Source organism: Hydra viridissima, unplaced genomic scaffold (genome assembly GCF_058129835.1).
Source record: "Hydra viridissima isolate aposymbiotic clone 2 unplaced genomic scaffold, HvirCarnegie_v1 scaffold_10, whole genome shotgun sequence".
NCBI lineage: Eukaryota > Metazoa > Cnidaria > Hydrozoa > Anthoathecata > Hydridae > Hydra > Hydra viridissima.
This window is the reverse complement of record NW_028324309.1, coordinates 17,071,169-17,095,956: the sequence shown is the minus strand read 5'-3', so window position 1 is coordinate 17,095,956 and position 24,788 is coordinate 17,071,169. Positions and strand designations below refer to the sequence as shown.

Sequence of the window (24,788 nt, the reverse complement as noted above, 5' to 3'; positions counted from 1 at the left end):
TTAGGCATTACCTTCTTCTGCCAACCCTACTACCAGTAAATATAGTACAATGAAAACTGTACACGTTAATCAAGAAGGACGTTTCATATTACTATAAAATGTATTTGGTTACTTCTAAAATTATTACACGAAATGTACAAATAGAATAAACCTATAAGTAAATGTATTAAAGATGTTCTAATATAAAAGCTGATGATCTTTATAGTAAAACTAAAAAAAATTGCATTTGGAAGTAATTAATCCTCACTGCAAATCTCATCAAAATAGAATACCGTGAACAGATCACCAAATAGTAAAAAATGTATTTGTGCTTCAGGAGCTAATCGTTAAACCCAAAAATACTTCGCAAAATACTTAAGCTGTTCAAATAAACGACAATATATCACTTCACCCACTTCAAATAACAGTTTATCATTACACCCACTTCAAACGACGATGTATCGCTACGCCCACTTCAAACGACAATATATCACTACGCCCACTTCAGAAAGTTTAAGCTTTACATACTCTAAATTTTAATGCAAAATTGAATCAAAGTTGTTGCGTAATTTTTATCTATTCAGAAAAAAATTATCCGAGGCCACAAATGCAATAAAAGGATCTTCGAACTCTTTTTCCTTGCAAAATCTTTAAGTTTTCTGACTTCGGAAACGCATTGAACTGATTCCTCTTTACACATTTCAGCAAACGGTTCCCCATTTAAAAAACGTCAAAAGCAATAACTTAGGTTTGAGCCAGCGAGGCAATTTTTTAAGAACGCTGATTTCAACAAACAAACTTCGAACTCAAATATTTATGTAAATATAAGTATCGGTTTCTGATGGCGGTGAGTATTTCCTTAATGCTCACTTCAGAGCAAACCTTCTTAGATCTCAGACTTCAATCTTCAATAAATGTCTTTCTTGTTTTACGCAAACTTTGGCATCCAGAAGAAAGACGATAAGCGAGAATATTTAGTACAGAACTAGATATTAAGGAAAAGAAAAATTTCTAATGTGATTTCCGAAAATAACAACACCTTTTCTTTCATTCTTTAATCTATGAAGAGGTTATGTAGTTATGTGATTTGTATGGAAATAGAATATAGCTAAAGAGGGATAATTAAAGATGTTAATTTATATTTCAATTTTATTAAAAACTGTTGATTTAGGCATGAACGATAAAATAATTTCAGAATGTAAAATTCACAAACAGATTAAAGTCAGTCTTGAATATTTTAAAATTAATAAGAATTGATAAAAAGTGCTAATAACTGCCTAATGCACTGTACCCAGCCAGCATGTCCTTTTAGGCCCCATATGGGCAGCTTTATGGGTCCCAAATGGGTTGCCCATATCCCGCCCAAGGAAAAGTGTCGCTGGGCGTGAATTGGGTTCCAAGTGGGCAGCCCATATGGGCTGCCTACGTGGGGCCTAGTAAGGTACCATTTAGTAAAAATTTCTATATATACGGCTTTTTCAGTTAATTTTCCAATATTCAATTAGTTAAAATGATTAATTATAACAATAAAGCTGTTAGTGCATTAATGTGCACAGAATTTTGTATACTTTTCATATAGCTCAAATTATATGAAAAATACACAAAAACCAGTACAAATTTGTACCCAAATTTCATACAGAATTTTAAAATTCTGTATGAAATTAGTCACTTAAATGACTAATTTCATGCACCGGAAAACACTCTGCAAAATGTCACAGCTTAAATACAAAATTAAGCAGTAAATTTCATAGGTTTCCTTAGCACCTTATGCATAAACACACAGCAACACCTAAGCACAAAAAAGGCTATAGTATTCACAGTTTATTGATAAAAACACTTATGCATTAATTCATTGCAACACTTGAACACAAAATTAAGCTACAATTTTTATAGGCCAGTTTACTTTTTAAGCGCTAGAAAAAATTGCTGCAACCTGAAACACAAAAATATAAAAAAGAGAATTTTTCTTTCGCAGTTTGATTTATTATATTTCAATTTTTTTCTCTTTCTTGATTGAAGCCTTTGTTACTTTACTTTTTTCGCTCTTTCTGCACGTTACCACCCCGATCTCGCGCTCCAGTAAACCATTTGCCTACAGCTATCTCGATGTCTTTTGTAGTTGCACTTGAAGTCAACACATTTTGCTGAACAGCACCTAAAAAAGATAATAGTTCCATAAACACTTATTGTTATCTTAATATACATTTGCAAAAGACACAATCTAATTCTTTGGCATAAAATTTGTCAGTACGTAACTATGGTGAAACACCTTACTACTCACTCATTATTATAGTGATGCAATATTATCGTTTATTATCAAATAAAACAATCCAACACACACAATTCTTACAATATTATCATTTAAACGTAGACTAATCTTATTTAGTCTGATATCTTTAATTTTCATAATTATGAAATTAGTCTTGAAGTGAAGCAAAACCTATTAGGGCTTTAAAGAATATTGGGTGTTACAATATTGAGCAGCAATAAATAGAAAATACAGCTGCATACTTACTGCACAATATGTTAAAAAATTCAGTTCCCTTTAATCCATTTTTGTTATTAATTCCACTATAATTAAATTGCAGAGCTAGGTTATTATCTGGCATCACTGCTTGCATCATCCTTGCCACAGCTTCAAAACCTTTTCGTCCTCCAAGACTGCTCAAATGAGCGACCTATATTACAAGTTACTTAACAACTATATTTACTTGAAAGCATGAAGTAGTGTAACACTTACAAAAATCACTAATAAATAAAAATTCATTTCATAATAAATCACTGTGTTAAATGTAATACACTTGTTTAATTGCCTGGTTGAGTTACATTTTGTTACAGCTTTTAATTGTATCAACTACTTAATTAAGTATTATTAATTTAGATTCCAGTATAAATTTCAAGAAATTTTTATAATAGCTGTTTGTGCTGTTGTAAACATTATTACATAAGTAGATATTTATAAAATTATATCTACTTATGTAATAATGTTTACAACAGCACAAACAGCTACTATAAAAAGTGCTTGAAATATATACTGGAATCTAACAATAACTTGTTCTCTAACCAGAGCTTTAGAACTATTGTCATCTGTTTTCAGTCGATTGTTTAATAGCTGGAAGTCATGGAGGTCTTTTATAGGAATACAACCACGTGAAAGTTGTGACGCTTGGCTTATAGCATATCTTTGCTGCACCAAAGCATTTAAAATATTTCCATGAATAGTCTGTGTGACTTTAATTTCTTGTACAGTTTTGAGAATTGCTTCCAGATATGGTCTCAAATTGGAGCCTAAAAAACAAAATAACAGAGCATTTAAAAAATTCAGCTACTTTTGTTAACCCTGCTAATTCTGCTAGAATTATTAATTGTAGAAGAGAGCTGTAAGGTATTATCACTGACAAAAATTTTAAACAAAATCAATGTCATATACAGAACAACTAAATGTCAATGAATCAACAATGATGATAAGCTTGACACAGATCAGCTATTTCAAGTAATACTTATTTCAAAAAATACATAAAACATGCAGAAATACATCAAAATCAATAGATCATTGAGTACAGAATACAGCCTAGACACTTAATTAATAAAAATATGATTTTCAATACATCTAATATTATTCTAACCTCGGCCAATATCAGGAACGACTTCACCTACAGAAATAAGATTCATGTCATGAGCAGCTAATGTGCACTGACTGGTTGAGCTTGTAGTAGGCATACTGAAGATGGCAGGTGAAACGTGGGTAACAGAAAGAGCAGCAGGAGAATTTGAAGATTGAATAGATGTAGAGTGGGAAGGATTATACTGAACAGGAGGCGTATAAATAGTAGAACTTATTCTTGGAGGCGGACTGGGAGGTTGCAGTAAATTTGACTTCTTGGAAGGACATTCTTCATTGTCAGTATCAGAGTCTGAATAAATTTGCTTTGAGGTTATTAAATGCCCGAAAGTGTAAAAATATTTTATATACAACTTAATCATTTGAAAAATAGGCTATCAAAGAAAATGTAGTATTTATTTATTTAATGAAATAAGTTAAATATTTTGAAAACTACGTAATGTACCCATGTTTATTTGTCTTTGAGGTTTGTTCACTAGCTTGAGCATCTGGGTCAGTTGTGCCAATGTCTGATTGACTCAAAGCTTTTGTCACCTTTTCTTCAGCTCCTTCATAAGTTGCTGAAACATACAGTCAAAAATGATATTAACTAATTGTTTAAGATTTTTGTACAGTTTTGCATTAGTATCAAACAAGTTAATGAAAATGTAAAAAATGCCAACAACAATTTTATATTATACCTGCTCTTCCCAGAACTCTAACAGAAAACTTTGGCCAAGTTGCCAGTGGTTCACACTGTTCACTAACAAGCTTCTTCAGTTTACTTCTGCTTTTTTAGAAGGGAAGAAACACTCTTCTTCTTCTTCTGAAACAAACCATGACACTGGGATAGTGGCTACACACTGCTTATTCATAAATTCAACGATAGCAAACTTAAATGACATGTTGCTGGAAATACCAATTAGGAAGTTGGGAAATGCTATATTACTATATTATATTCTACACTATATTTCCACAGTTTAAATACTCTATCTGATTCCATAGAAAAACAGTATAATATATATATAATATATATAATATGTTATAAAATAACATATCAGCAATAATATTACATAAAAATACGTTATACAAGACAATGATTGAGCAACAATATAACCGTTGTGTATTTTTTAAACTTTTATGAACAAAATTCTACTTGAACATGTTAGCAAGAAGATTGAAATTATATGAATTTACAATACATGTAAATTAAAATTACAATACCTTTTAAACTAATTTTTATCACAAGGATTTATATAATATTACACCACTTAATTATTATTAGGGACGCCATAAAACATAATGAATTTTAAAAAAACTTGCAAGAACAAAACAACGAATGTTGATCATTTGTATGCATTTTTATCATAAGTTGTATTCACTGAATTTATACTTGATGCAGCAAAGGCATAAGAACAAAGTTATCACCATAAGGCATATTAACAAACTTTTTTCCAATATTTTCAGACTGTACAAATTTCAGAATTGTGGATAAATGAGCAGCTAAAAATATTTCAAAGTGAGTAGAATCTAAAGGAAAATCAAAAAATGGTTTCAAATCAATGAATTCATTGTAGATAATAAATATATCATTTTTTGATGTTTGCAATATGTTTCTGACAATTGATAGCTTCCCTAGAATTTCAAAACAATTGTTGCCAACGGTTGATGAAATAAAAATATTATCGGTTTTAAAATGTTTATATTGACGATAAGTTTCATGAGAGAAGTTTGGCGGCACAGGACCAGTGAAATGTTCTTTTGACGGCACATTTTTAAAAATATTGCTATTATTTTCTGCAACCAAGAGGATATGTTCTTTTTCATAATAGCGTCGCATTACTTGAGCAATTGGATTCTGAGGCCTTCTCACCATTTTTTTTATTTGACCCAAAAAATTTTCAAAAGGAAATGATGATATTTTATCCAGGGCTCCAAAATTTCTACAATCTTGTGGTAAATGAATGACTGAGTGTACATTATATATGAGCTGGCTAGCACCATATATGGTGCCAAAATCTGTAACAAACATAAGCAACAATTTCTCTGCATAGTCACAATACTGCAAACTGTTAGCAAATTCAGGTCGCAGTAAACATATCATAGCAACAGAAAATGTGAGAAAGTTTTGATACATATTGATGGGAATAGCATCACGAAGAACAACTGCTCCCGAATATAACATAAACTGCCAAAACTCAGTTGCCTTCCATTGTTTGTATTCCAGAATTGATCGCGGTTGCCTGGCAAATTAACGAGGCAAGTAGCTTCTCAACTTTATTAAGTTAACAGAAATATCATTCACTACCCTTGCTGGCAACCTGTAATGCAAATCGCCTTCCAACCAGAGGCTAACAATTCTTCTATCTATGCCCAAGCAAGTAAGGTGCATATAGTCAAGTGGGCATTTAGAAACTAACCCAATATTTAATTCTATTAAAGGTGACTGTCTATTCGGTAAATGGTGGTCCTCATCTTTTTGCCTAACAAAGTCATCATCGGTTCTAAGAGACGCATGCAAATTTGGATATGTCATTTTATTGTTCAAGTAAGTGCCTTCCTCTGTACAACGTTCACAGGTATTATAACCTCCATGCCCCTTAATTTGTTTTATATATGATCGTGCTGGTGCATCACAAATAATTGCATTCACTACAATAGGATAAATTTGATCTAAATATCTTACACCATTTTGAAGTAAATGTTTCATTTCAATGATAAAGTCATTTAAAAATGTAGTGACATTTATGGCTTGGATGATCCAGCATATAAGCCAATAATAAAAATATCTGCTTTTGGTAATTCAACGACAGTGCCTTATATTGGCCATAGCTGCATACGTGAGCTGCAAAATAATGGCAAACCATCAATATTTATATTTAGAGATAATTTTTTTATTTCAAAATTAGTCAGGTTTAATTTTTTTCTTAAAGATGTGACTATTCCATTTTCAATGCCAAAATGGTAATAGTTTCCACCAGGAATTTGCTTAATCTCTGCACTTTTAGGTGTTTGTAACAGAGTTCTGAAATCCTTTGGTACAGATAAACCAGCTAGCCACAAAAATATGAAGTAGTGCTGTAACAGCTGCAAGAGAAATGTTGAACAACGTTGCCCAATCACGTAAACTAGTGTTAATGTCAAATTCACTCTCATAATCAGATAAAGCATTTTCACGCTCACTTGTTTCATTATCTGAGTCAAAGCTTTTATTTGAGTCATTTTCGTAATCATGTGGAATGTAGGAGTCAGCATTTATTTGTAATTCAGGTACAGTATCTGAGCATATTTCTGGATCAAATGTATCACTAACGTTATAAGCAATTTCAGGCACCTGCAGTCCCACAGTAGGTAATGTTGCTTGGTAACTCGCAAAATCCTCACTACTAATTTTGTTTTGGAGATTTGACACAACTGAATCAAACGCTCTTTTAGTTTTTCTTTGTATAGTTCTAATGCTGAACACCATAGTGATGCCTTGGTGATAAAATAAAATATTGAAACAGTCAAATTTTTCCAAATGTTCAAATTTATAAATAATTTAAATAAATGTTTAAAAACTAACACCCTGGGAATACCAGGGTGCTAGCTGGCCCAATGCTACCACGTATACCATGGAATTCTTAGCGGAATTCTATGGTATAATTGGTATTCCGTTAAGAATTATACCATTGCACGGTATAATTCCTAATGTAAAATTTAAAACTCATAAAATTCACTTACCTTTTATTTTTTAAGTAATAGGAGAATATCAATAAAACTTCCCAATATTTTGTAGACCAATAACAATAAAATCCCCAATACTATAAAAATGTGATAAAAAATATATTCCTAGCTATCACCCTGATACCATATACTTATTAATAAACTAAATATAATACTTTAGCTAAGAAATGAATATAAAATTATGGAGTAGCTGTGAAGTGAGAAAAAATATAAGAAATACATCAAAGTTCATCTGATACACAAAATTGCTGCATAACATATATGTTGTTGTACAACTATGTGCAAGAAAAAAGTGTGAGCACTACCTAATCACAAGTGAATAAGCTGATTTTTTTGCAGGTATCTGAATTCTCTGACTTTTCACTGTTTTTCCTGATCTGTCAGATACCCTGAATTCAACAGTACATGTAGCATAATTTAAATATAAAAAAGAGCAATATAAAACAACCAACAAATAATAAATAGCAATAAGCTTTATAATAATAATCAATAGAGAAATTGAGCCGTCTAAATACTTACCTGTATATAACGATTAAAACATTTTTTACAAAATTTACAAAACGTAAAACAATGAAATATTATAAATAAGTAGGCTCTTTTTAAATGCTAATTAGGGAAGTAATGAAAATTTGAAACACTTGTGTGTTTAAATTTTTATTACTTCCCTAGTTAGCATTTATTTAGGGCCTACTTATTTGTGTAGAATTCAAAAAAAGCCTATTTATTGTGTGCTCCATCGCTACACAATAATAATACTAGAAACCTTATTTTAAAAAGTTCTGTACAGAACTTTTTAAAATTAAGTTTGTAGTATTATTATTACGTAGCGAAAGAAAACACGACAATATTTATAAACGAAGTTTTAAAATGAAAACATATTTTTTGATAATTATTATCATAAATTTGTATACTTACAAGTAAAAATTGCCAATAATTTGCACAAAAAAAGTATGCACAAAATTATAAAACAAGTTGCAAAACCGGCTTAATAATGCGCATAGAAAAATAAAGTTAAGAAATGCGCCTTTTTTAACTAAATCTTATATTCAAGGGCTACCCACATGGGGCCCGTTTATATAAAGCCTGCATAGGGCCTATATGGGCAAACCAATATGGGCCCCAATAGGACATGTTAGCTGGGTAATATGGTTTCAGCAATTATTGCAAAAACTATAATACAGTCCATTAGGTAGTTATTAGCCCTTTATTCATTCAATAATAACATCAAAAAAATATTTTTGTTGATATTAATATTGAATAAATGACGAGATTTACATCATGTTATCTTTTTTACATCATCTTATCTATTTTACTATTGCTTCGAATGTTTGGTGCAACTGCTCCTTCGTTCCTGCCCCACAGAGTAGGTCTCGTCTTTGCTGCATAGAGAGAAATGGTTGCTGTCGATTTTCCTCATTGTAAAAATGGTTCACAAATTCTGAAGCAGGCTTTATAGCCTTTTCAGAGCTGTTATTGATAACTTCCAGTCTAGTGACAAAGTTGGAAAACGTTTTGAATAGGTCAACAAAACGCCACGTTTAACTTTTCTGAATGTTGAAAGCGGTCAGGAACTGGTTTGGAGAATATTGTTTTAACAATGTTCTTTCTCTCTACATCTGGAAGATCAGGATCAGGTACCAGCAGTGTCTTTCCATTGTCATCAAGCTGCTCTCAATTATATTTAAAACTCTCTTAGAATCTATCACCGCTCTTAATGCAATTTTCGCATTACACTATTCGCCAATAGGCTTTTATATCCTGGAATGGTTCAGTTGAGGGCAATGCAGCTTTCAAAAACCAGACAGAGTAAATAACAGAGATAAACTCTGCCAGTATCTTCAACTCTTTTTCTTGAGGCAAAATAAAATCATTGGGCAGCTGTGTGCTCAATATTTGAATCCTCAGATAGTAAATAGCCTTTGCCACGAACTGAGCATCTCTGGGAAGTATATCAGTGTTCAGTGCAGCTTTGCATAGCTGGATAGCTTCTTCAACCTGAGTTGCCAAGAAGGTATTACTGATGGGTTTGAAATTCAATCTTACCAAATAGGAAGAAATAATAATATTCTTAATATCATTTCAGTTTGTCTGAAATCGTTTAAACATCAAAATTTCTGGTGCTGCTGTTGCATGCTTTGCCTGATTGAGCAATCAGATTATGCATGCGTGCATCAAATCTCTAGATGAAATTTTTTTGAAAACTCCATTCATGGCAATATCTTTAACAAAGTCTTTGACTAGTTGTGGTTTGTCATAACTTGGACCTGATTGGGTGATGTCAAAAGAGCAATTTGATTCTATGTAGTTACATCACTGGCTTCTGAAGAAAATTTAAGTTCTGTAGTGGAATAATCTCTCTCAACAAACTGCTCATCACTTTGAGCTAGCAGTTCATGTTTCAAACTTCTCTGTTGTCTTTTCTACATTCCCTGGGAATACTGTTTTTCTTTTTTCGCCATGAGAAATTTTCTCTGGATTATGGTTACCAGCATCATAAGCTCGTAAAATATTTTAAGTTACAAAAAGCAGGTTAAAATTAACTGACGTCAGCAGTTGAATGGCTTCTTTCTTTTTTATCCTTACGTATAATCGTGAAAAATAGTTTCCAAAATTTAGCTTTTACAAATTGTCCATTATCAAGATTAATACCGCCATTTAGAGGGGAACATTGGTGCCTCTGTATCTCAAGAGCCTCACGGACCTTCTGATCAAATGTTTTTGTCTCTACTTTAATAGTTTTAGTTTTCTCCTAGTTAATTTCTTCTGAACATGACTTACTATGTGTGGCTATTGTAGACTGATGATGTTTGCCCTCGTTTAAGCTGCAAACCAAATTTGTAACTAAACGAACCATAAATAAAAATTAATCCAAGTGTGACACCCTCCATACAGCTTCATTACCGTGGATACCATCACTGTCCCCAAAATTAAGAAAAATATTTAGAAAAGTTGGATATAGAGTAGTTTTAAAATCTAATCCTAATTTAAGATCACTGGTAACGTGTAAAAACAAATCCAAATTACCACGCAGTAGCCAACCTGGAATTTACTTAATTGAACGGACCTGTTTAAAAAAATGCGTTGGCGAAACGAAATTACAAATTAGAACTTGAACCCAACAACATCAAAAAAGCTTAGATATTCCGATATGATATTGGAAAAAAAGTGTCATCGTAATGACAAGAGTTCCGATATATACCGAGATTTAAACCAACTACAATACCGGTTAAAATTTTTTTAACAATATTATGTTGTAATCATTCCGATGACACTTTTTTTTCTCCAATATCATATCGGTATGATTACAATATGGAAATGAAACAATACGCAGACGTTTATCCAACGCCACCAACACTTAATCCTAAAGCTATAGCTGTAAGTGCTCTATCTCTATTGCTAATACCATTTGAAATTACATGATACTTTTCAATCAACTTTTCTCTAATGACTTGCTCTGATTCTAATAAATGTTGATCTGTATCCAGATCCAAGTACACAATTATCATCGGTTGTGCTGGATCATAACAGTATTTTGGAGAGAAGCACTTGATAATGTTGAATAAAGTCTTGAGTTATTTTCTTTAATCTCCATTTTTTATAAATGTAATAAAAAAATTTTTAGTTTTCAAATAATTTAACATAAATAGACTCTCCACGCCATGTCATTTTTAGTGCTAGTGTTACGCATTATTACGCTATTAGCGCTACTCTAAATAATGTAAAATACAAATACAATCACCTTTTTTACTTACTACATCCATCATCAAATTTGTCATACATTGTCATAATTTATCATAATTTGTCCATCATCAACGCCTTCTCACTTTGTGAAGTTATTCTACGTTTTAAAAAAACATTCTAAAGAAATAATTAACATTCCTCTCTCCATGGATGCACCAAAATACAATATTATATCCTTAATTGTACCAGCAGGTATTGTAATGTTATCTTGTGCATAAATCTCCCGTAATATCTATGATTATTTTTTTAAAGCAGCCTTTTCCACAGTTTAATTAGGTTTCCAAATATCTTTTTTTGGCTGCAGATATGTTCTCACTTCTTGAGGATAGATAATTTTATGAATAAGCATTTTCATGTGTAAATAAAGCTTTTTCTCAATGCTCCGCATCAAAGTGCACTAAGTCACTAAAAATATCATTCCCAACAGTGACATATAGCTAAAAGGAGTATTTGGTCCTTGTAGTAAACCATGTCCGTATCTTTTACCTTTATAGCTAACATGTAATCTATTATCTAATTCAGCACCAATTCCAGATCCAGTAGATGGAGATAAATGGAGACCTTTTCCATGACATAGAACTTTACAAACACTGCAACCCTTTTTAAGATAAAGTCCTTTTTCAAGATTCTTTTCCGTTTTTAATTCACTTTTGATCATCAGCTCTGGCAAGACCAGGTTGTTAAGGATGGATTCTTGTTTTATTCATAATTAAGTTCCATTAGGTTTGAAGGCAACTTACATTTTTTGCTTTTGCCCTTCAGAAATTTTCATTTTTACATTTGTATCTCATTTTATGATAATAATATAATATCATTATTACAAAACTTTTTATTAACAATATAAAGAGGATGAAGCGTAAGGCTAAACTTCTTTTTCACTTTAAAATAGGGTTGGGAATCCCGGGATCCCGGGAATCCGCGGTTTTTAACAACCCCGAAATCCCGGGATTAAGCATTTAATCCCGGGATTTTTTTTGAAATCGCTTTCAGTTGAACATTTTTAAGTTAAATTATTTTTTTCGTTCGATTGCAATCAAATTTGGACTTTACAATTTTGAAATTCTTGCAGTTATGTTTTTGAATAATTGGATTAAAGTTGTTATAACAATTGAAATTGGATTGCAATTACATTCTTAAACATTTTTGGTGCTTAGTCGCATTTATTCAAGCTTCTGACACTTTTTATCTCGAATAGACGTTATCTGTTTGTGACTATTTTAAAGTACAAGTTTTAATAAAAAATAAAAATGCTGGTTATTTGAACAGTAAATTTTCTAAAATTATAATGGCTTCGTACATGGAATATGACAAAAAAAGTAATTCTGCTGTTTGGAAACATTTTTTAAGAGAATAAAAAGGGCAAACAGCAATGTGTAAGTCTACTGACTGCAAAAAAGTTTTAAAAATTGGAGGTGGTTCAACGAAAGGTCTCCATACACACTTACTTTCCGTCCATAAAATTAACCTCACACCAACTACTATTTCAGTAAACACACGAGATGAACCACCAATAAAAAAAAACAAAAAGTTAACCAATTATTTTCCGATATTGGAGCGAGAAGAAAAATCACTTCCTGCTACTCTTCCACGATTAACAGCCATTGATGGGTTTTCGTTCAACGTAATATGCCGTTCTAGTGATATATGTGCAGGTCTAATAGCTACAGGATTCAAAAGTTTACCCACAACAGTCAACACTGTGCGTAAAATGGTTGTAGAGTACAGTAAAAAAATTAAGGAGTTTTTTTATTACTGAAATAGCTAGCAAAAAAAAACCTGAATTCGGTGTAGGAGAAAGATTTTCTTTATCTTTTGATGAATGGACATCATTGCGTAACCGTTGCTACATGAATATTAATTTACATGCACGAAATTGTCAGTTCTGGAACTTAGGCTTAATTCGTATAACGGGATCAATGTCTGCAGATAAGTGTATTGAGCTATTAGAACAAAAGCTTGCACAACATGGACTTGATTTGAGAAAAGATATTGTTGGTATTATGACTGACGGAGCAACTGTGATGAAAAAAGTTGGGAGAATATTACCTGTAAATCAACAGTTATGTTTTGCCCATGGTGTGCAACTGGCCGTTATTGAAGTACTATATCAAAAGCAGGATATAGAAAGAGAAATAGATCAGCAAGACGAAGACGAACAATCAGATATAGAAGACGATTTTTCAGAGAGTAACTCTTGCGAGGATGATGATTTTTCTGACAACGATAAATTGGTTGATCTCGATGCTAGTCATAATTGGCATCGAGGAAACCAATGTGATGTTACTGAGGTAAATTGTGGTCAAGTGATCAAAAAGGTACGAAAAGTAAAAGTAATGTTCAGACAATCACCAAAAAAAAACGATATCTTGCAGAAGTAAGTTGCGGCTGAATTTGGGAAACAAATAGCTCTAATTAAAAACTGCAAGACAAGATGGAACAGTCTTTTGTCAATGCTTCAACGCGTCTATTTATTAAAAAATTGTATACAAAAGGCATTAATAGACATAAGTCTAACGGAAGGTGAATCTTTGGCTTTATCGATGCAAGTGGGATCTCTCAGATCCTTTAGATTTATCAAAGGCGTACCAATGCAAGTGGGATCCTTCAGTATCTGCACAATGGTAGAACCAACATTCAGTCCGAATCTGAAATAGAGCTAGTAACAGTTCCGACTTCAATAAAATATTGCAAATTAATAGTTGAGTTACTTGAAAGACTAGACGCTACAAATCCAGCTACATCATTAACAGCTAATGAGTCTGAATCAGAAGTTGAACTTTCTGTTTCCAATGAGGCAATACTCAAAATTGTTTCTGATTCTTCTGACTCTTCTTCTGAATCTATTTCTTTTGCTCTTAAAAACAGCAAAAGAATCACAGATGAACTTAATAAAGCTATAAAAAAAAAGGACATTTGCCCAGCATACCAACTCGATGTGAGACGTTATCGATGAAAGTTCAAAAGGAAATGGTGTTGTTTGAAAATGGAAGAACGCGTGGTGATTTTTTGCAAAGAACGTATAATTTTTTAATGACTATTAAGCCTACCAGTGTGGAATCAGAACGTGCTTTTTCTGCTGCCGGACTTTTTGCAACAAAAATAAGAAGTCGTCTGGGCGATGAAACTTTGGATGTGCTCTGCTTCCTCAAAACGTATTTTAAAAATAATCAAAATAATCACATATGTATATTATATCTACAAAAACAACGAAGTTTTTAATATTTATGTTTATTATTTATGTGAAGTTTTTATTTAATTAAGTATGTATAATATTAACAAACCAAAGAACTTCCTTGTAATTTGAAAGTTTTTTCTAAACATACTTTAAATGTCTTATTAATTTCCTTAAAATTTTTCTAAAATAATAAGTTAAAATCTTTCAAAAACAGGTATTTCAAAATCCCGGGATATCATTCCCAGGATTAATCCCGAGATCCCGGGAATAGGTAAATGTAATCCCGAAATCCCGGGATTTTAAAAATAGCACGGGATTACAAACTCTACTTTAAAATGATACATAACGGTTGAGATGAAAATTTTCCGGTCGGATATAATTAACAATTACTCGAGAAATACTTAACGAATTAATTCCAGTTTTTTTTTTATATTGAAGTTTATTGTATCATTTAAGGTTTTTAATCATTTTGTACAGATTTCAAAGGAGCTCAGAAACAAATCAAGTTTTTTTGAGAGTAGGCTCCATCATGGCCTGGATTTTGCTTTCAGTAACTTTTTTCAATGCTGCCATTTTCGCTTAACTTCTTCGTCATCTTTTGCTGATCAGTTGCATTTCAGCAAGATTCCTTTTACAAGTGCCCAATAACTCTTGATTACACGCTGTTCAGGAAAGTTTGGTGAATTGACATCTTTCGGGACAACTTCAATGCAATTTAGATTGTACCACTCCATTGTCTTCTTGGAGTATTGGATCGCTGCCAAAACCGGCCAAAAGATAACCTGCCTTGTTGTGTTTGTTAATAAATGGTAAAAGACGTTTCTGAAGACATTCGGTGATGTACAAATTGGAAGTCAAAGTCTTTCGAGTGACGAATGGAGCACTCTGAAGGCCACAAAAGCAAATTGCTTGCGACACGAGGATCTTCAAAGCAAACTTTTTTGCCTGAATATATACTTAAATTTATTGCTGACATAGAGAACTTTTAACTGATAATATTATTGATAGCCTGGCAACTGGGAGGAATTGTTTTTGCAGTACGTTTCATCGTCCTCTATAATTTTTGGAATGAAAAAATAATGCTTAAATTTTCTCGGTTGAAAAGTTTGACGAGCTTCTTTGAGCAGTAATTTGCTTTTAATTCTCCATCAACTGATCGCTTCGGATTTTTTTCTTGGTGCAAGCCTTTAAATCCTTGCTCTTTAGTGCTTTTCTGACAAGGAAACGACAGCATTCAAATCTCTTTGGGATTGGCATGATTTTCTTGTAATCGACCGGATGAACGAATTCACTTCATTTTTGTCAACAAGACCTTTCTTCCTTCCTCCGCCTCTTTTTCTTTCAACAGTTTGAGTCTCCTTGCACCTCCTCAATATGTCTCCTTATATCTCCTCAACATGTCTCCAAATGAAGATTTAGCGACTTCTGACAATTTTACAGTTTTTGAGGTTGGATTTTAAAGAAAAGTTTCCTAAACCTTTTTCTGATTATTCAATTGTTTACTCATTTTGGACTGATAAACTGAGCAAAATTCTACTTCAAAATTCTTCAATTTTGGACTGATAAACTGAGCAAATACTCATTTTGGACTGATAAACTGAGCAAAATATTAGCAAAACACCAATACAGTTAAATATGTGTATAGAACGTCATTATAAAAAAAATTTAGACTTGATTTGTTAAGCATTTTTCGAATTATTGGTAATTATATCCGACTGGAATGCTTTGACCAAAGTCAATAAGGGCAAAAAATTTGTTTTAATTTTAATCAGTATTCATGTGTGGCTTATGTCTCTGGAGTGTGCATTTATGATGGTTTAATCTTTACGCAAGCAAGTTTTTTTGTCTACTCTTTTAATATTTTTTAACTTGCATTCACCGTTTAACTTAAGAAAATCTCTGGGGCGTTATTCTGATTTCATTTTTAAATTAGAACATTACATTACATCTACAATACTTTTCTATTGGGTTTCTTATCATTTTCTATATTCAATTGTCGTTTATATATATATATATATATATATATATATATATATATATATATATATATATATATATATATATATATATATATATATATATATATATATATATATATATATATATACATACTGTTACAAATATATTTTATTTATAAATATGTAAAGTAGTTTAATGTAGCACTAGTCTGTTAAAAAAATCCACCTTTTAAGCATAAGTTATGTGCTTATTGTCTTTTAATAAGAGTAAATGGTTCACACACTTTTTTGTTTATCCAAATTATTGATTTAGAGTTTTCTAAACCTATCAATTTCATTAATGATTTAAAAAACCTAATACTTCTATCAGAGCAAATAAAACATAACTATCATCATCATAATTATCATCTATTAATCCACATCGAACTAAACCATCTGGAGTAAAATGAATATGAATGCTGCTCATAGACCCTCCAGACTTGCATTTTTTATTTCTTTCTTTAAGACTTTAGAAATTTTTAGTTTCATGTTAATATATTTTCTTTCCACCTTTCCGCTTGTTGAATTAAGGATTTTTATTCAGTCTTTTGTACAGTTTCATCATCCAACTCTCCATATTTAGAATTGTACAGGCCAAATCTATTTGACACTCAATCCGACATCTCAAGTTTTTATGAACACCAGTTAACAAACCAACAGATATAAGTTTTTGTTCTTCAAATAAAAGACGAAATCCTAGGAACAGACGTTTAAGCAAACAGGTTTTAGAATATCTAAAGATTGTTCATATCTGTTACACATTTAGTCATATTTTCTAAAAGATCTATTTAACTTTATATATATATATATATATATATATATATATATATATATATATATATATATATATATATATATATCTTAAAAATCTCTTATTAGATTTGATATACTTCTAAAAATTAAATTCGCCATAATAATTTACAGCATTAAAAACATCAGGAATACGATGTTCATTCATCATTTTAATAAGATTATTATAACTTACATATAATGATAAAAGTGGTAATGCACATTCAGTAAAAGTTAAAAAAATTAATCTCCTTTTATTTTCTACAAACATTCAGTGATTTATTTCGATTTCTGTTACAAATAAATTTTTATGCTCCACACAATACCTTTATATAATTTATATAGAAATAAACATAAAATATTTTTCTCATTTCTTACATAATATATTTCTCAATCGGATATTTTCGGTCCTCATTCGTATCAGTTGGAGATTTTTTCATATCTCCTACACACCAGCGCAAATAATCTTGGGTCATAATATGGTATTAATTCTCTCTGAATATTATAATCAAGAGTGAATTGGTCTTCTGTTTTTCCTTCTTGCAAAACTACACATTAAGTTAAACCATACAGATACATGAAAGAATGATATATAGGCTCATTGATAAAATTTAGATGAATAGACGGGGATGTAATTTTTATCTCCTGCATCCGGGTTGATAATACAAAACCTAAGTCTCGTCTATTAGTCAAGAATTTAAAGGCTGAAATAGTGTGCCTCAAGTAGTTTATAATGCTGTATCACTAAGGAGCAAACGTCTTGAAGACATCTGCAAGAAGAAGAACTTAAGTTCGTAATTGGGTGGTAGTAGTCACGGAACATCTTACATTCGAATTTTTCTTAAATGTTTGCAATCTTCTTTACTAATCCTACGCGAGTAAGATTACAATAGAAAGCCTTTTATAACGGTAACTGTTGTTATTCCTGTTGTTGTTCTCCTGAAATCACAAATGAACTTAAATAGGAAGAAAACCATTCGTCTCAGCAGTTTTTGTCTGGCTGCTGTAATTTTATTATCTTTTAATTTTAAACATGCTGCAAGCTTATCTATTGAAAAGTTCAAGATTTGTAGACTATTTGCAGTTATCATGTGACCAATTTCAAACATTTTTTTATTTTTCCATGTTATTCAATAGCCTTGAATACAATTAAGTAAGGTTCGGACTGTCTGCGCAGACAGTGTAATTTGTCTGCGTAGACGTCTGCGCAGACGTCGGCGCCGACAAAATTTACTGCTCTGCAGACGATTTTTTGAAATCAACAAAAAAAAGTTTTAAACTTAAAAAATGTTTTAAGTAATATTTTAACTTTATTATAAATTTGGTGATTAGTAACAATAGGAGTTTTCAAAGATTCTTACAGTAATAAAAAAATATAATGCTGGCGCCTATTTGGTGATTTCTTGACATTCAATTTCATTGAGAATTGCACCTTCTTCAAGAATGTAATCAGTCTTGTCATTTGTGCCCATCAGCATGCTATTGGTATACAAGAATACAAGCTTTTCAACTCTCTCATTCGTAAGACGATTTCTTAGTCGCGAGTGAATAAATCGAAAGGTCGACCAAGCTCTTTCTGCTGTAGCCGATGAGCAGATCATTTCGTTAATAGGCTTAGCAATTTCGTAAAGAGCAGGATAATTATCGCGACCGATAATGTTCCAATAATTTCGCGCGTTCATCTTGAATATTGTTTCCTTTCTTCTCTCAGGCAGCGCAGCCATTTCTCCTATAAAAGCAATCAATTCATCCTCAGCAGCGTCAGCAATTTCCCAGCAAACACACGACGTCGTAACGACGTTGTAAATAGGTTATTTTCAAGTTATAACGTCGGACGACCTTGTAAGGACGTCGCTAGGACGTCGTATCCATGACGTCTTTTAAAGACCCTTGTTCAGACGTCGTAGCGACGTCAGTTTAACGTCGTCTAATAAAAAAAAAAAGAATTATCAGATTTTCTTTTTGTTTTGTTTTGTTTAACTGTTGCGTTCAGGTCCAAAACTTTAATAGAAGCTAATTTTAAAAAGAAATTAAGAAAATGAGCAGAAAATATATGAAAAAATTGAGAAGAAAGGATAATTTGTTAAGACAATTTCTATACGAGAGTGACAAAGATGAAGATTTTTTTGAAAAAACGTTTGAAGTGGAAAAAAATGATACGAGCAAACAAAAACCATGCCACATAGAAGATTCATCCACTCAGATTGGTTCTTTGAATTGTAGTAATCATTTAAATCAACTAGAGTCTTTGAGCCAGCTTGATTCTTCTGTTCGTTTTGATTTATCCAATTAACTTGATTCTTCCAGTCGACTTGATTCTTCCGGCCGACTTGATTCTTCCAATCAATACTACTCTTCTAGCGAACTTGATTCTTCTAGTCAGATCGATTCTTTCAGTGAATTTGGTTCTTCTTCAAGAAGCGACGAAAATGAAATAAAAATAGATGAGAGAAATAGTGCAGTTGACCCTAATGAAACATATTTTATTTTAAATTTAAAAAAATGGTTGATTAAAAATAGAATTACTCATACAGCAAGTACTGAGCTGCTTTCTCTTTTAAGATGCAATGGACATGCAGCTTTGCCTAAATCTTCTTGTACTTTGTTAAAGACTCAACGCTGTGTTTTGACAGAAAAAAATTTGGTGGGGAGTATATCTATTTAGGGTTAAGTAATGGTATTAGTCAAACTTTCAGAGAGAATCCTTTATTACCAGTTGAGAACAACATCATATCTTTACTTGTAAACATTGATGGTGTGCCATTGCATAAATCTTCAAACTCTCAATTTTGGCCTATACTTTGCCAGTTTAGTAAGTTTACACGATTTATTGTTGCAATTTTCTATGGTATCCAAAAACCAACCAATTTAAATGATTTTTTATATGATTTTTTAATTGAGTTTGCGAATTTAAAAGCATGTGGTTATGATAAAGATGGAGTTAATTTGTTGGTTGAAATCCAATTGGCATTTATTTGTGATGCTCCTGCTGGGCAATATCTAAAATGTGTTAAAGGTCATACAGGTTATTTTAGTTGTGAAAGATGTGAAATTAAAAGTAAGTATGAGTCGTTTAGAATGATTTTAAATACTACAAATTGTGTGCCTCGTACTAACAAGTTATTCAAACAGTATTTCTATGCCAATACACATCAAATAAGCCGTAGCATATTAATAGATTTTAATGTTAATTGTGTTGATGGTTTTGTCTTGGATTATATGCATTTAGTATGTCTTGGTGTTGTTAAGCGAATTCTTATTTTTCTAACCAAAGGACCTTTCCCATATAGATTGGGTTCTGCTCAATTGTTGAATATTTCAGAAAATTTGTTAAAGTTTAGTGGTAAATTTCCATCTGAGTTTGCTCGTCAATCAAGAAGTTTACATGAAGTAAAAAGGTGGAAAGCCACTGAGTTTAGGCAATTTTTGTTATATACTGGCTTTTTAGTTTTAAAAGATGCTTTTACTCCTGAATGTTATCAGCATTTTCTTTCTTTAACTCTAGCAATGAGAATTTTTCTAGATTCTAATGGGATTGTCCAAAATAATCATCTTCAATATGCAAAAGATTTGTTGAATTACTTTGTAGTTAAATCAGAAGAATTTTATGGTCCTACTTTTTCTGTGTATAATGTACACAGCTTAACTCATTTACATGAAGATGTTAGCTTTTTTAACTGTTCCTTAGATGAAATCTCTTCTTTCCAATTTGAAAACTATTTGCAAGTATTTAAAAAGTTCATTCACAAACCTCAAAGTCCATTATCTCAAGTTTTAAAAAGATTTTCAGAGCTTGAAAATCTTGAAATAAGTTGTAATCAGTATGCTAAATCACATAGAGTTATTTTTTCTCCTAAATTTAAAGACTCTTGGTTTCTCCTATACACAGGCGAATTTGCCCAGATTATTGGAAAATTAGACAACAATCAATTTAACTGTGTTGTTTTAAAAAATTGTGTTTACAAAAGCGCTTTTACAGATCCATGTGACTCTAAAATCTTTAACATTGTTTTTGTTAGATATATAAAAACTCACTTGAAACATGTTTGTCTAAGTAAAAAATACTTTCAAAGAAAAGCAGTATGTCTAGCTTATGAAGAAGGGTTTGTCTTGTCATGTTTGTGTCATGACATATAAAATTTGTTTACAACCCACTCTTTAACTAAATAATAAACTTTGAAAAGTTTTTTGTACCTTTGTGAAGTATTAGATTAAATAACAATATACTTAATATATATTTTACAATGTTAAACATCAAAAAAATTGAATTTTTAAAAATTTACCTATTTGGTGATTGTCTGTATTGTTGTAAGATTTTGATATTGTTATTTAAATATTTATAAATATAAATTAAAAAATTGTTTCATTTATTTAAATATTCATAATAAAGTAATTTAATTTAAAGTAATTTTATATTATTAAAAATTATTATTTGTTAAATTATTTATAGTAAAATATGTTACTGTTAACATGTTCTATAGCTTAAAATTGTTCTATAGCCAAAATTTTTCTAAAAACAATTAATTGTTATTAGAAGAAATTAATATATATTTTTAATAATTAATCGTTTAAACAGTTTTTTAAACAAATACTATTATAATATAATATTATAATATTATTATAAATAAGTATAAAAAATTCAAAGATGTCAATGAAAGATTTATGGGCATTAGTTGTAACTTCAAGCAAAGACAAAGTTGGAAAAATTAGGGAGACAGAAACAGTTGTTCCATTTCATTGGATTTCCTTAGATGAGAAATGGTTGTATTGGCCTCCTTCTCGAAAAGATGAAAAATATACAAAGGCAATTCCCAATGAAGTTATTTGGAAGAAATTTGAAATTTTAAAAATAAAATTACAAGGTAATGATTTTGTTTTTCCGGATTTGTTCTAACTCTTTTATTAATAATTTTTCTTCTACTTATTAAAACTTTTAGGTGAAAAAGATTTGTGTGAATATGTGTCTGGAAACAATTTTATGTCCTCATCAAGCGAAAGAGAGAGTGCAGTGAATGAAAAAAGGGATATTGATTTTAACAGTAAGACAAACATTTTGATTTAGGATTTTGGATTTTTATTTAAATGTTTTTTGCAACCTAATGTTAATTGCAGTATTAAAAATATTGTTTTTTCTTTGTTAATAAATTTATTGATATTATTATAGTAGTGGAATTGCCTAAAAAACCTACTGAAAATATTATGTCACCGATAATTTCTTTGTCAAGTAAATCTATTTTAAAACAAGAATCGTATTCACAATCAACATCTTGTAAAAGTCGTTCTTCTGATTATTTATCACCAATAAGTTCTGCGTCACTATCACCTAGCCATAAGTTAAGATTATGTTCTCGATCACCTGTCTCCAAAAGCAGGCCATGTTCGCTCTCACTTTCACCAGTCCTAATGTCTGGATCAAGTTCATGTTTACTTTCGCCTATTTGCAAGCCAAGATCAAAATCTCGCTCCCCTTCACCTGTGTATAGTTCTAGATCATACTCAAAATCACAGAATAATCATTCCCAATCAGTGTTTTCAAAGTCAAAATATAAAGCAAAGAAACTGGTTCGATGTATGAATAGTAATTTCCCAATGGATGAAGCACATAAGTTAAAAAAGTTCTTTTTAAGTTTTATTGATTAAAATTATCTATCAAATTCATCTAGAAAACACAGAGAGATTTGGCTGTTTACTGTCAGTTTTGCCAATATAAACTGTTTAATGTCTGTTTTGCCAATATAATTACCTAAGTACTTTTATTAAGTTTACTTAATTTAAAAAAATGGTATATGAGGGAATATACAATTTTTTTATGACGAAAATTGTCTCATAGATTCAATTTTGAAAATAAACTTTTGCTCTATACTATTACTTTTTGTTTTAAACTGACATTTTCTTAAATGTAAATATTATGTAATTTATATACTGTTAATAAGTGAAACAAAATTTAATATTTGGATTTTTTAATATGTAATTTTAGGATTTCAAAAAAAGACAATATCTCTTTTAACTTGTATCGTTGACCTATTGGAGAATCAAGTTCACCAAATAAATAATGACTGTACAAAATATGTGGAAAAAATTGATAACATGGATAAATTCAAAGAACTAGAGGAGTCTTTATCAAAAAAAGACTTTTTTTCATTTATGGTGAATTGTTTTTGAGAATTCTTTTTCATAAATACCCTATTTACTACAATAAAAATTTTTGTGTGTGAAATCTTTAATGTAGTCTTTGTAAAAAGTGCTACCAACATGTTCGTTTGATATTAAATTATGTATAAAGTTAACAATTAGAACCACTCTAGCTTCGAAGTTATTAATGTTAGCTTATGTTTAAATGTTATTCAAATATGTATAAGCAAATATATATATTTTAGGTTGGTCAGTTAAAAATGGTCGGTGGCAAGACAGTATGGGAAAATGTGAGAAATGTCATGAAAAGGTACACAACAATATACATTGATATGTTTTCCAGGCTTATATGGCGTCGTATTCTATATTAATGGATAGACAATACTAACTGATAGACAATAATATGGATTAAAAATCAAATTAAATGTTTTTCAAATTACATTTGAACAGGTTGCAAGGTTGACTATAAAAATTCGAACTTGATAGCCTAAAGTTCAAACTTGAATTCAAAAAGTTGCCTATAAAAATTGGAATTTAGCAGGTCGAATTCGAGGCCTTAAAAAGTTAAAATTTAATTGTTTGTTAAACCTGTTTTAAATAATTTTTTTTTAAGATTTCAACTAATTAAGTAACACTTTACTCCATTACGCAAAAATTTTTATTTTATTTAAGTTTCTTATTTTATTCGAGGTTTTATTTACAGTTCTGATAATTTCTTTTAGGTTAATGTCCTACTCTGTAATGTCATGTTTTAATATGCTTGGAACAAATAGACACGAGCAAAAAAAGTTATCATTTAAAGAGACAAAGATATGTAATGTGGTTGTCGGTGAGTTTATATTGATATATTTATATTTAAGATTGGTATTCTATAAAATGAGTAAAAATAACTTTAAAGTGTTTTAACATATTTCATTTTGTTTTAGCGAGTGTGTTGTCAAATCACGCGACAACTGAAATCGAAGTTTTGGATTCAGTGAAAAACGTGTTAGAATACGCTCCAGAAAAAAAAAAAGATGTATAGTTTTGAATTTTGAAAAAGAAATCCAAGCAACTGCATTATATTTTTATTTGAGACTTTATTGTGGCCATTCTTTTATGTAAATAAAAGTGTAATTGGTAAAAGAAACTGTAATTGGTAATATTTTGGCGCTTTAAAATAGTTAAGTTTTTGAACATGTTACACATGTTACAACATATGTTCAAGTCTTTAAAGAAGTTGTTTAAATAAATAATACATTTTTTAATAGAAAATATAAAAACTGTATGTAAAAACAAGAGGCATATTTAGTCGGTTTTCCGACCAATAACCGATATTCTGTAGGTCCTTTTTGCGACGTCACATCGACGTCTATTTTTCACCCTGGATATGACGTCGTGAAATTGTTACACTTTACGACTTTACAGCGACGTCAAAACGACCAACCTCGCAACGTCAAAACGACGTTGTACCGACGTCATTGTGCTTGCTGGGTTAAGGTTTGATCTTTTTGGCGAATTCAACTGTTGCAGTGATAAAATCGGTTTTATCTTCATTCAAATATAAACCTTCTGCGGCATTTTTGGGCGTTAATATGAAAGCAATTCTAATACCTGGTGTAAAGAGAAAATCGAGGCGAGATTGCACTTTTTGTTGTATGTCTTTATT

At 30.9% G+C, this 24,788-nt stretch overlaps 3 protein-coding genes and 2 pseudogenes across 5 annotated transcripts; 2 read left to right on the top strand and 3 right to left on the bottom strand.

The window, feature by feature from the left end:
- Positions 1–406: 406 nt before the first annotated feature.
- Positions 407–4,491, bottom strand: LOC145184065 (uncharacterized). The gene is made up of 6 exons (XM_090099453.1): positions 4,282–4,491; positions 4,047–4,161; positions 3,606–3,893; positions 3,044–3,267; positions 2,495–2,657; positions 407–2,134 (listed from the first exon to the last, which is right to left on the bottom strand). The coding sequence occupies exons 2-6, from the start codon at positions 4,087–4,089 to the stop codon at positions 2,010–2,012; spliced, it is 843 nt and encodes a 280-aa protein (XP_089955579.1). The 5' UTR covers positions 4,090–4,161; positions 4,282–4,491; the 3' UTR covers positions 407–2,009.
- Positions 4,492–4,683: 192 nt separating this feature from the next.
- LOC145184064 (uncharacterized) lies at positions 4,684–8,288 on the bottom strand (annotated as a pseudogene). The gene is made up of 4 exons (XR_016456122.1): positions 8,222–8,288; positions 7,612–7,695; positions 7,304–7,383; positions 4,684–7,057 (listed from the first exon to the last, which is right to left on the bottom strand). The product of XR_016456122.1 is annotated as an uncharacterized LOC145184064 (transcript).
- A 322-nt stretch (positions 8,289–8,610) lies between these two features.
- LOC149883408 (uncharacterized) lies at positions 8,611–9,412 on the bottom strand (annotated as a pseudogene).
- A 9,560-nt stretch (positions 9,413–18,972) lies between these two features.
- Positions 18,973–21,302, top strand: LOC149883407 (uncharacterized). Its single transcript, XM_090065352.1, has 2 exons — positions 18,973–19,820; positions 19,910–21,302. The coding sequence occupies exons 1-2, from the start codon at positions 19,761–19,763 to the stop codon at positions 21,143–21,145; spliced, it is 1,296 nt and encodes a 431-aa protein (XP_089921478.1). The 5' UTR covers positions 18,973–19,760; the 3' UTR covers positions 21,146–21,302.
- Positions 21,303–21,513: 211 nt separating this feature from the next.
- On the top strand, positions 21,514–24,269 carry LOC149883406 (uncharacterized). Of its 2 annotated transcripts, XM_090065354.1 has the most exons (7): positions 21,514–21,870; positions 21,946–22,047; positions 22,173–22,634; positions 22,986–23,155; positions 23,386–23,450; positions 23,863–23,969; positions 24,067–24,269. In XM_090065354.1, the coding sequence occupies exons 1-7, from the start codon at positions 21,654–21,656 to the stop codon at positions 24,162–24,164; spliced, it is 1,221 nt and encodes a 406-aa protein (XP_089921480.1). In that variant the 5' UTR covers positions 21,514–21,653; the 3' UTR covers positions 24,165–24,269. The 2 variants fall into 2 exon arrangements, with proteins under 2 accessions (XP_089921480.1, XP_089921479.1); XM_090065353.1 differs by lacking the exon at positions 22,173–22,634.
- Positions 24,270–24,788: the final 519 nt, after the last annotated feature.

Bases quoted from the DNA above. Each gene is read 5' to 3' on its own strand.
- LOC145184065 (XM_090099453.1), bottom strand. From the start codon at position 4,089: ATGCTCAAGCTAGTGAACAAACCTCAAAGACAAATAAACATGG. The intron at 3,894-4,046 runs GTACATTACGTA...AAATTTATTCAG, and splicing joins TCAAAGACAAATAAACATGG to ACTCTGATACTGACAATGAA. The intron at 2,658-3,043 runs GTTAGAGAACAA...CTTGTAATATAG, and splicing joins ACAATAGTTCTAAAGCTCTG to GTCGCTCATTTGAGCAGTCT.
- LOC149883407 (XM_090065352.1), top strand. From the start codon at position 19,761: ATGGTGTGCCATTGCATAAATCTTCAAACTCTCAATTTTGGCCTATAC. The intron at 19,821-19,909 runs GTAAGTTTACAC...TTTTTAATTGAG, and splicing joins GCCTATACTTTGCCAGTTTA to TTTGCGAATTTAAAAGCATG.
- LOC149883406 (XM_090065354.1), top strand. From the start codon at position 21,654: ATGTCAATGAAAGATTTATGGGCATTAGTTGTAACTTCAAGCAAAGAC. The intron at 21,871-21,945 runs GTAATGATTTTG...TAAAACTTTTAG, and splicing joins TTTAAAAATAAAATTACAAG to GTGAAAAAGATTTGTGTGAA. The intron at 23,451-23,862 runs GTACACAACAAT...AATTTCTTTTAG, and splicing joins GTGAGAAATGTCATGAAAAG to GTTAATGTCCTACTCTGTAA.